The sequence below is a fragment of the Oncorhynchus clarkii genome, chromosome 15, assembly GCF_045791955.1.
Source record: "Oncorhynchus clarkii lewisi isolate Uvic-CL-2024 chromosome 15, UVic_Ocla_1.0, whole genome shotgun sequence".
In the NCBI taxonomy this organism is placed as follows: domain Eukaryota; kingdom Metazoa; phylum Chordata; class Actinopteri; order Salmoniformes; family Salmonidae; genus Oncorhynchus; species Oncorhynchus clarkii.
In genome coordinates, this window is record NC_092161.1 from 8437657 (window position 1) to 8449108 (window position 11452).

An 11452-nucleotide genomic window follows, 5' to 3' on the forward strand; every position below is an offset into this window, starting at 1 on the left:
AATCCTAAGAGTTAATACACCCGTGCATCTATTTAAGTAACTTAATAAAAAATCCCCATCAAAATCCGCCAGTTTAAGAGATATCTGGTTTTATTCCATGAGCTGTCTCAATCCACCTCATCCTCCTTTGTCAGCATTTCGCTTCTGTGGTGGAAGGTGGCAAAGCTACAATGGTGTTAGTCAGAACATGAGACATCCCGAAAACCCGGTCTTCTCACAAAACATCTATATCCTCTGAACGATTTGGCCTGTAAAACTAATATGATCACTCTGGTCAAAGAGGAGACTCTCACACAACAATGTTCTCCGTTTTGCTCATCTGAAGGTAACCCATACAAACGAATGGAAGAACACAAAATAAGGGGTTAAATATGTGTCCATAAAACTATCTATTTTCTGAGCTTTCTTATACCTCCTAAATATAGGTGAGACAATTCAAAACCTTATTCCTTTTTTTTTGCCATTTATGTCACGACTTCCACCGAAGTCGTTCCTCTCCTTGTTCGGGGCGGTTTTCGGGGCGGTGGTCGGAGGTCGACGCCACTGGTCTTCTAGCCATCATCGATCCACTTTTCATTTTCCATTTGTTTTGTCTTGTTTTCTTACACACCTGTTTTCCATTTCCATCATTAATTGTTGTGTATTTAACCTCTTTGAGGTCCCCCTAATCTAACTGCCCTAATCTAACTGCCTGTAGCTCAGGCCCAGAGGCAAGGATATGCATATTCTTGATATCATTTGAAAGGAAACACTCTGAATTTTGTGGAAATGTGAATTGAATTGTAGGAGAATATAACACCATAGATCTGGTAGAAGAAAATACAAGGAAATAAACATACGTTTTCTGTTTTTTTATTGTTGCTGCATCATCTTTCAAATGACCAAGAACAGCCAAACACACAGATAGGATGCTGGGGATGGTTTGAATAAAGATGGTTTGAATGAAGAACATAGGCAACAATAGCTGAGCAAAGGATTAGACATAACTTCAAAAATGAGCGAGCTACATGACATTGAGCATAAAGTCACCCAGGTGTCCCACACAAATGTACCCAAATGTACCCAAGTGGCCGAATTGGTACAGTGATACATTTTGAAGGAAATAACTATATACAAAATACATAAATCCTATTCTAACACCCCCCCCCCCCCAAAAAAAAAATATATATATATATATATATATATATGAAAAAAATAATTAAATAAATAAATAATAATAAACAATCAAATAACAAGAGTAACTATTTACACATTTTCTATTTACAATATTGTGAAGACCCTCAGTCCTCTACGCAATATTGTGTTGCTGGTGCCATTGCCCATAGCAGTCTCTTTCTGCTGTAAAGCAGAGGCTTACTGAACAGGTGGTGAAGGTGATGGGGCATTTCCTGTGACAAAGGGCTCAACGACGTCTCCCTACTGTGCCCTTTATGCCCTGTGGCACATTCATGCCTGCAGAGATGAATCTGGGCAGGTGAACACCACTGGTTGGAGCAGAAGGGACAGAAGGTGCTGCAGTGTACTTGCTGTAGCTAGCAGGCTCCTGGATGAGCAGCTACCTGAAGGCTAGCTGTGAGATGGGGGGCTGTCCACAGCTCTTGGCCATTTCCTTCTGGAGGATGAAGGAATTCACCACAGCAATGTCAATGAAATGATAGAAAAATGTTTTGTACCATTTCATGGTCTTGTGAAGAACATTGTAGTATCCTATCAGCGCATCTGACAGGTCCACACACCCCATGCTCTTGTTGTAGTCCTTCACAGCAGCTGGAATGGGGACATTTTTTTGTGGTCCATGCCCCGGCACCATCCTTCACTCGCCTGACGACGTGATCTCCACCGAAGGACTTGTGGAGACTGGAGCACATGACCACCACCTCTCTGGTGTCCATCCACTTCACAAACAGCAGGCCATCTTCACGGATCCATCACATGGTACCTCACTCAGCCCGCTTAGGCATGTCGTTCACCTTGGACTTTGGAAATCCCACACTGTTGGTACGAATGGTGCCACAAGCCGACACCTCCCGCTTCCTCAGCTCTGTAAACAGGGTAGGGCTTGTGTAGAGTTGTCCACAAACAGTTTGTAGCCCTTCCCCAGCAGTTGAAAATCCAATAACTCCAAAACGGAATCATAACTCAGTCCATTATCGGTAGCAAAACTGTTTTTCCCCTCATAAACAAAAAAATTGCAAGTGTAGGCACACACAGAATCAGCCAAAACAAACAGCTTTTAACCCCATTTGGTTGGTTTGTTACGCATGTATTGTTTGCTGATTCTGGCCTTTGAAGCATCCTCTCGTCGATGGACAGGTTCTGGGCGGGCTGAAAATAAGTCTTGCAGGCATCAACGATGCTGGGGTAGAGAGGTTTTATTTTACAGAGCCTATCAAACCTTGGTGTGCCTCTCTTCTTGTCATTCTCCCCCATCAACTTCTGGGTCACTGATGTGAAGTGCCCGTGAGATAGTCAGAAACCTTTTACAAGACATGACAGTGATGGGGAAAGGCAGTTGATTGAAAGCTGACATTTTCCATTAGTCCCTTAGAGTTTTCAACTTCACCAGCTCCATGTAAATTATCATTGAAAAGTAGCAGAAAAGGTCTGACATGGAAATGGCCTTCCATGCCTCTTTCTTTCCTGCCTGCTTCTTAGCCCCGTACTTACTGACGAGGTGAAAAACAGTTTGAAAAAGTTGAAGGGGGCTGTACTTTGCAGTCATGTCTAGTTGAGGTCCTGGCTGCCTTTTGGGTCTAAAAACTGGTGGATTTGGTTCCACATCATCTTCTAACAAAGAGTGCCAACGACCCTCTGGCCCTCTGTCTCCTCGCTTCCCCACCTCCTCTTCTTTGTCACTGACTTCACAACTCTAGATGGCCGGGTAGGTGTGGAGCCGGAAACAGCGGGGGTCCGGCTGGATGAACCAGCTTCAGAGGGAGATGGACACCTAGACATTGGTGGCTCAAATTCAGAATCACTGCTACTGTGAAAGATTTAAAAAATCAGTAACAATACTTTCACATATGAGCCCTGTATCAACAAGTAAAATAAACAGATATATATATAGAGTACAGGGAACATAATCACTATGGTGAAGTGCTGATCCATTCAGAGTTTATGTATAATACATTTTAAAAATATATCACACACACACAGTATTGCCAATGTGTACTTTACACATTTCATTACAGTTGATATTTTTATTTAATGCAAATAAAATTGTAAAAAATTATAAAAATTAAAAAATCTCAAATGAATAATATTTCATGTTAATTTCAAACAATGACATTAGCATTAGAACTTACCAGAGTTTATGACAAAGGCTGGTCTTCGAACGTATAACCATTACATATTGCCGTTTACTTCAGCTCATTGGCTATCTTCCAAGATGATCAGTGGTCATTGGGCCAAAATACAGTCAATCAACAATAGACCGGTCCTACCATTGGTGCGCAATGAGGTCATTGATTGGTGTCTTCAAATCGGTTTGTTTCGGTCAATACGTCCCGGGAAAAGAACCATCATGTATGGTTGTGTTAGTAACAACCAGAGGATTGCAATGAAACCAACCATGACTGGAAAAACGTTTGTTTAGTGTGTGTAATTACCACAAATAATTAATCCAAAGTTGAATGAGACGGAAATCACGACGCAACCGGTATACAAATGTTTTGTGTTAGGCTATAAAAATGTATTTTATCAAACAAAACAAACATTCACTGTTCACTTGGCATTGCCAACAGAGCAAGATCTTCAATGGTAAGCAATTTATTTTATTGTTATTTCTGACTTTCTTGACGCTAATGCTTGGTTGGAAAATGCTAGTAATACTTGTGTGTGTGTGTGTGTGTGTGTGTGTGGCGCCATCCTCAGAAAATCGCATGGTTTGCTTTGGCAGTAATGGCTTTTTGAAATCTGACACAGCGGCTGGATTAATAAGACGTTCATCTTTGAAATGATGCAAGATACATATTTATAAGAATAAGAATGTTTAATACAACAAAGGTGTATTTAACATGTTAGCTCTCTGCAGTTTCACCGGATGTTGGCCTGGTGGGACGTGAGCGTCTCCCCTACCCTAGAGAGGTTATCCCTCTGTTTCCCCCATGTCCTTGTGTGGAATTGTTTGTTTGTAAGTGCTTGTACGTTATGTTACTGGTGCGTGTCAGGTTTTGTACCCATGTAGGTTATTTTTGTATTGCCGTGGGTTTTGTAATTAAACTGCTCTGGCTATTACCTTTCTCTGGACTCCTGCGTCTGACTTCACTGCCATCAGTTCCGCAACCCTTACAGAATTCCACACCACCCATATGGAGTCAGCAGGAGCAGGTGCCCCTGGTATAGGGGTTTCAGGAGCGCGTCCTGGAGCAAGAGGCGATGATCTACCATCTCGGCATAGCCATGGACCGCTTTGTCCAAATCATGGACCGCTGGGAGTTTCTCCAGCCCCTCCCCCAGCACAACAGGGGCCTCCACTACTCACTGCCCCTGCACCCGGTTCCAGTGGGATTCGTCTCACACTCCCCGGGGATGATGGGACGGCTGCTCGCTGCTAGGGTTTCCTGCTGCAGTTGGATTTATACCTGGCGACCGTCCACCCGGCTCTTTCGGGCTGTGAGAGGGTGTCCACCCTCGTCTCATGCCTCTCGGGGAAAGCCCTGGAGTGGGCCAGCGCCATGTGGGTGGAAGGAGATGCGGTGCTGGACCACTTTGAGGAATTAATCTGTCATTTCCGGGTCTTCAACCACCCGCCCGAGGGTAGAGCTGCGGGTGAACGTCTTTTCCACCTGCGGCAGGGGACGAGGAGCGCACAGGATGTGGCTAGGTTTCTGAGGTCTTATTGCCAGGACCGGCTGGGGGAGTGGGCGGCGTTCGTGCCCTGGGCAGAGATTGCCCAGAACTCGCTCCGCCACTCCTCCACTAACCTCTCCCCCTTCCAATGCGTACTGGGGTATCAGCCGGTTCTGGCTCCTTGGCATCAGAGTCAGACCGAGGCTCCTGTGGTGGACGACTCGTTCCGGCGCACAGAGGAAACATGGGACGCCGTCCATGTTCACCTTCTGCGTGCCATGCTGCGCCAGAAAGCCGGCACAGACTGTCACCGCAGTGAGGCTCCGGTGTTCGTACCGGGGGACCGGGTCTGGCTCTCGACCCTCCACCTGCCCCCCCACCTGCCCCTCCACCTGCCCTGCCGGAAGCTGGGTCTACGGTTTGTGGGACGATTTAAAGTCCTGAGGAGACAGAACGAGGTGAGTTACAGATTACAACTTCCCCCAGATTACCGTATTAACCCCTCGTTCCATGTGTCTCTCCTTAGGTTGGTGGTGGCTGGCCCGCTCCAGGAGTCTGAGGTGCGGGAGGTTCCTCCGCCCCATCTGGACATCGAGGGGGCCCCGGCATACTCCGTTCGATCCATACTGGATCCAAGACGTCGGGCCTTCAGTACCTTGTGTACTGGGAGGGGTATGGTCCAGAGGAGAGATGCTGGGATCTGGTGGAGGACGTGTTGGACCCTTCAATGCTGCGGGAGTTCCTCCGTCTCCGTCCGGATCGCCCTGCACCTCGCCCTCCAGGTCGTCCCCGAGGCCGGTGTCGGCGCGCTGCTGGAGGGGTACCACCGAAGTCGTTTCCTCTCCTTGTTCGGGCGGTGTTCGGCGGTTGGCGTCACAGGTCTTCTAGCCATCGTCGATCCACTTTTCCCTTTCCATTTGTTTTGTCTTGTTTTCTTACACCTGGTTTCCATTTCCATCATTAATTGTTGTGTATTTAACCCTCTGTTTCCCCCATGTCCTTGTGTGGAATTGTTTGTTTGTAAGTGCTTGTACGCTATGTACCCATGTAGGTTATTTTTGTATTGCCGTGGGTTTTGTAATTAAACTGCTCTGGCTATTACCTATCTCTGCTCTCCTGCATCTGGCTTCACTGCCACTTGTTCCGCAACCCTTACAATTTATGACCGTGTTATTCAATGTGTTTCTATGAGCTATCGTAGTGAAGGCCAAATTCTATATTTTTTCAAATAATAAAATGTATACCTAAAGGGGTCCTAAAATTCAAAATCAAATAGCTAAATGATCCATGGTATGACCATCTTAAAACAATTCCATACGTTAGCTTAGTAGGCTATAGTAGTAAAGGCCAAATTCAATATTTTATAAAATACAAGAATCAAATCAAATGTAAAATTCTAAATCAAATGATCCACGGTATGACCATCTTTAAACAACTCCATATGTTAGCCCCCCTCCCCCCCACAGACTTTTAGAGATGAAAATAGTCACAAGTTTAGTATCTGGTCCCATATTCCTAAAAACACAACAATTACATCAAGCTTTTGACTCTACAGACTTATTGTAAGCATTTGTGGTTTGTTTTGGTAATGTTTCAAATGATTTTGTGCCCAATAGAAATTAATGCTAAATAATGTATTGTGTCACTTTTATTGTAAATAAGAATATATTATGTTTCTAAACACTTCTACATTCATGTGAATGCTACCATGATTACGGATAGTCCTGAATGAATGGAGAACAATGATGAATGAGAAAGTTACAGATGCACGAATGTCATCTCCCCAATATATATTTTTTTGTGCGTCTAACTTTCTCACTCATCATTGTTCTCCATTCATTCAGGACTATCCGTAATCATGGTAGCGTCCACATTCATCTAAACGTGTTTAGAAACATATCCTATTGTGATTTACAATAAAAGTGACTTGAAAATGACACAATACATGATTTACCATTCATTTCTATTGGTCACACAATAATCTGAAACACAACCAAAACAAACAGCAAATGCATCCAACAAGTGTGTAGAGTGGCAAGCTTGATGCAATCATTGTGTGCTAGGACTATGGGACCAAATACTACGCTTTTGACTACTTTAATACACATAAGTGAATTCATTCCAACTTTTGGTCCCCTAAAATGGGGAGTCTATGTACAAAACATGCTGTAAATTTCTAAAAGTTTCACTCTATAGATGAAAATACCCTCAAATTAAAGCTGACAGTCGGCACTTTAACCTCGTAGTCATTGTATCATTTCAAATCCTAAGTTCTGGAGTACAGAGCCAAAAACAACAACACTTGTCACTGTCCCAATACTTTAGGAGCTCACTGTATGTAGGCTTTACATATCATTCTCTGTGGGTGTTGTCTTCAGGGATCTATTCACACAGCTGACTGTGGCGATCATCAAATTACACTGGGTTGTTTAAAGATGCTCGAGGTTTGATTGACAATGGTCTGACTGTCACAATGTGGTGATCAAATTACCAAAGTACTGTAAATTGATCAAGGTACTGTAAATTGACCAAAGTACTGTAAATTGTTCAAGGTACTGTAAATTGACCAAAGTACTGTAAATTGATCAAGGTACTGTAAATTGATCAAGGTACTGTACTTTGGTCAAGGTACTGTAAATTGACCAAAGTACTGTAAATTGATCAAGGTACTGTAAATTGACCAAAGTACTGTAAATTGACCAAATTACTGTAAATTGTGACAGTTTTTAAAATGAATATCTAGGCCCATATCTGGTCGTATATTTCAGATAAAGGTTTGATTGAGTAAAACTTACAGTAGCCTAATTAACCAATAAAAAAGTTAACTTGTATAAGGTTATCAATATTACAAGCTAGGTAATGGGAATGGGAACATTACATACATATATATATTTGGAGTAATACATAGATGTGTCTCAGTTTAAAATTAAATTGGCCCTCTAGAACATATTGATAGCAGAATAGCAATTGGCTGAGATCGGGAATCGACATGAAATCGAACTCAAGAAGCGGGAGACTGCACGCCGCCTGCGCCCCTTGTTGATTGAATGGTTTCAGCACCACTGAGTTTTATACAAGCTCGACAGCGTTCCACACCACTCCGCCCAGTCGTCCTCAATCAGACAGCACCAAGTTGAGTTTCTTATTCGCTCATAGTTTCAACAGAGACGATCCGTGAAGGGGATAAAACCAACTAGTTCACCTAAATTCCAAGTCTTGAATACTTCCCCGAAGAGGTTTATATGCGACAGAAAATATGAACACAGCTTCCATAGACTCCACTTGTCAGTGCCAGTATTCGTTCACTGACAAAATCCTCTGGGAACGGGATGATACACTAGGAGAGCCGGTTGAGGAATTTAAGAAAAGCTAAAAACATAAGTTGTGGTCTTTGACTGCGTTAAAGATGTAGCCTACATAATGAAAATATCAATCAATTCGTTAGATTTATGTGGGATCCTGCAATAAGCATTTTCATCACTTTAAAGTTTGCTGTCTCCAGTGCTTAACATCCGAACGGGATCCACTGCTTGATTCTGCTGCTGAGTCTACTGTTCTCTCCGAATATTCAGGAGAATCAAATGCGAGTTATTACAATATTCTCAGTCACTCTAAAAACAATAATTTTCTTGCCTCACTGATATTGTGAATTGTTCATATTATTTTGAACATTTTCAGACACAGTTATTGCAGGCAACGCCAAACGAAAACGAATATCATAACATGCAATGTGTGTAGGCTAATTGAGGAGACCCATTCCATGTGAATAAAGGTGAATTTAGGCACAAAATCGCAGATTTTTTTCACGCAAAGACACGGAAACATGCAGAGAGCTCGCGTTGAATTGTAAGAAATTAGGAGGGGAAACTCACCATTGACGGATATAATCCGAAGACCGTGATTGAAAGCACCGGGTACAGGACACTCAACAGAACACGCATTCTGTCTGTTTTGAGGCAGTTACACTTTTCTCGCTTATTGCGGGACTGCGTCAGCGTCGCTACCGGTGTAGGCTGTGCCCGCCACTGTTCCGAGCGCTCCAACAGAAGAAAACGGATAGATCCACGATCATTCCCACCCACAGCTCCGCGGACTCTGGCGTGAAGCCAATACAGAAAGTGATGCTCGGTCTCATTAAAACTGACACCATAGATAAAAGTTTCTGCCAGGGGACGAGACAGACCTACGAGACTGCATGGGAGTCACACAACATATGTGGCTTCATGTGTTGTGTTGGGGAGAAATGTTTGTTGATGTCGATCAGTTCCAAGATCTGCCACTCCTCACGCAGTGCCGAGAGAAAAGGCAACAGAACAGACAACAGTTACAAACGCACACCTCCCACTGTGAAAGGAGAGGACTTAGAGCTTTAATTACCAGATCACGACACCACTTGTACACATTTATACATAAAATGCGCTTTAATTGTTAACGAATAAAGGTGCATGACAAACTGTACTGGATGTACAGTAATACACCACATTGAAAGGCATGGAACCTATGAAATATGAAATGGTAAATACTCATTTCTTACAATGTGAACTTTGCTCCATTGCTGCCAGAAGTGGGATTGACAGTAGAATGACATAAATGATAATGTGGTGACTTCTTGGTGCCTACCGGTACCAGGGTTAAACCTCATCTACAGTACCATAGACCTCATCTTCAGTACCATAGACCTCATTTACAGTACCATAGACCTCATCTACAGTACCATAGACCTCATCTTCAGTTCCATAGACCTAATTTACAGTAGCATTGACCTCATCTACAGTACCATAGACCTCATCTTCAGTACCATAGACCTCATCTACCGTAGCATAGACCTAATTTACAGTAGCATAGACCTCATCTACCGTAGCATAGACCTAATTTACAGTAGCATAGACCTCATCTTCAGTTCCATAGACCTCATCTACAGTAGCATAGACCTCATTTACAGTAGCATAGACCTCATCTACAGTACCATATAACTCATCTACTGTAGCATAGACCTCATCTACAGTAGCATAGACCTCATTTACAGTAGCATAGACCTCATCTTCAGTACCATAGACCTCATCTACCGTAGCATAGACCTAATTTACAGTAGCATAGACCTCATCTTCAGTTCCATAGACCTCATCTACCGTAGCATAGACCTAATTTACAGTAGCATAAACCTCATCTTCAGTTCCATAGACCTCATCTACAGTAGCATAGACCTCATTTACAGTAGCATAGACCTCATCTACAGTACCATATAACTCATCTACTGTAGCATAGACCTCATCTACAGTAGCATAGACCTCATTTACAGTAGCATAGACCTCATCTTCAGTTCCATAGACCTCATCTTCAGTTCCATAGACCTCATCTACAGTGGCATATACCTCATCTTCAGTTCTATAGACTTCATCTTCAGTACCATAGACCTTATCTACAGTACCATAGACCTCATCTACCATTACATAGACCTCATCTTCAGTACCATAGACCTCATCTACCGTTACAAAGATCCTCATCTTCAGTTCCATAGACCTCATCTACAGTGGCATAGACCTCATCTTCAGTTCTATAGACTTCATCTTCAGTACCATAGACCTCATCTCCAGTACCATATAACTCATCTACCATTAAATAGACCTCATCTTCAGTACCATAGACCTCATCTACAGTAGCATAGACCTCATCTACCGTTACAAAGATCCTCATCTTCAGTTCCATAGACCTCATCTACAGTACCATATACCTCATCTACTATACCAGGATTAGACCCCATCTACAGTAACAGGATTAGTCCTCATCTCACAGTTTAGGGTTACCAGACTGAGTGTTGTATAGGGTTACCAAACTGAGTGTTGTATAGGGTTACCAGACTGAGTGTTGTATAGGGTTACCAGACTGAGTGTTGTATAGGGTTAGGGTTACCAGACTAAGTGTTGTATAGGGTTAGGGTTACCAGACTAAGTGTTGTATAGGGTTACCAGACTGAGTGTTGTATAGGGTTAGGGTTACCAGACTGAGTGTTGTATAGGGTTACCAGACTGAGTGTTGTATAGGGTTACCAGACTAAGTGTTGTATAGGGTTAGGGTTACCAGACTGAGTGTTTTATAGGGTTACCAGACTGAGTGTTGTATAGGGTTACCAGACTAAGTGTTGTATAGGGTTAGGGTTACCAGACTAAGTGTTGTATAGGGTTACCAGGCTGAGTGTTGTATAGGGTTACCAGACTGAGTGTTGTATAGGGTTACCAGACTGAGTGTTGTATAGGGTTAGGGTTACCAGACTGAGTGCTGTATGGGGTTAGTGCTACCAGACTAAGTGTTGTATAGGGTTACCAGACTGAGTGTTGTATAGGGTTAGGGTTACCAGACTGAGTGTTGTATAGGGTTACCAGACTAAGTGTTGTATAGGGTTAGGGTTACCAGACTAAGTGTTGTATAGGGTTAGGGTTACCAGACTGAGTGTTGTATAGGGTTACCAGACTGAGTGTTGTATAGGGTTACCAGACTAAGTGTTGTATAGGGTTAGGGTTACCAGACTAAGTGTTGTATAGGGTTAGGGTTACCAGACTGAGTGTTGTATAGGGTTACCAGACTGAGTGTTGTATAGGGTTAGGGTTACCAGACTGAGTGCTGTATTGGGTTAGTGTTACCAGACTAAGTGTTGTATAGGGTT

At 43.0% G+C, this 11452-nt stretch overlaps 1 protein-coding gene across 1 annotated transcript in view; it reads right to left on the reverse strand.

Annotated features, from left to right (window-relative positions):
* LOC139366667 (noelin-3-like) overlaps positions 1-8944 on the reverse strand; it is a 43947-nt gene extending 35003 nt beyond the window's left edge. The window contains exon 1 of the mRNA XM_071104347.1: positions 8664-8944. Within this exon, the coding sequence (XP_070960448.1) occupies positions 8664-8732 (69 nt within the window). The 5' untranslated portion in view covers positions 8733-8944. The remainder of the gene's footprint in view (positions 1-8663) is intronic.
* Between the last annotated feature and the right edge of the window lie 2508 nt (positions 8945-11452).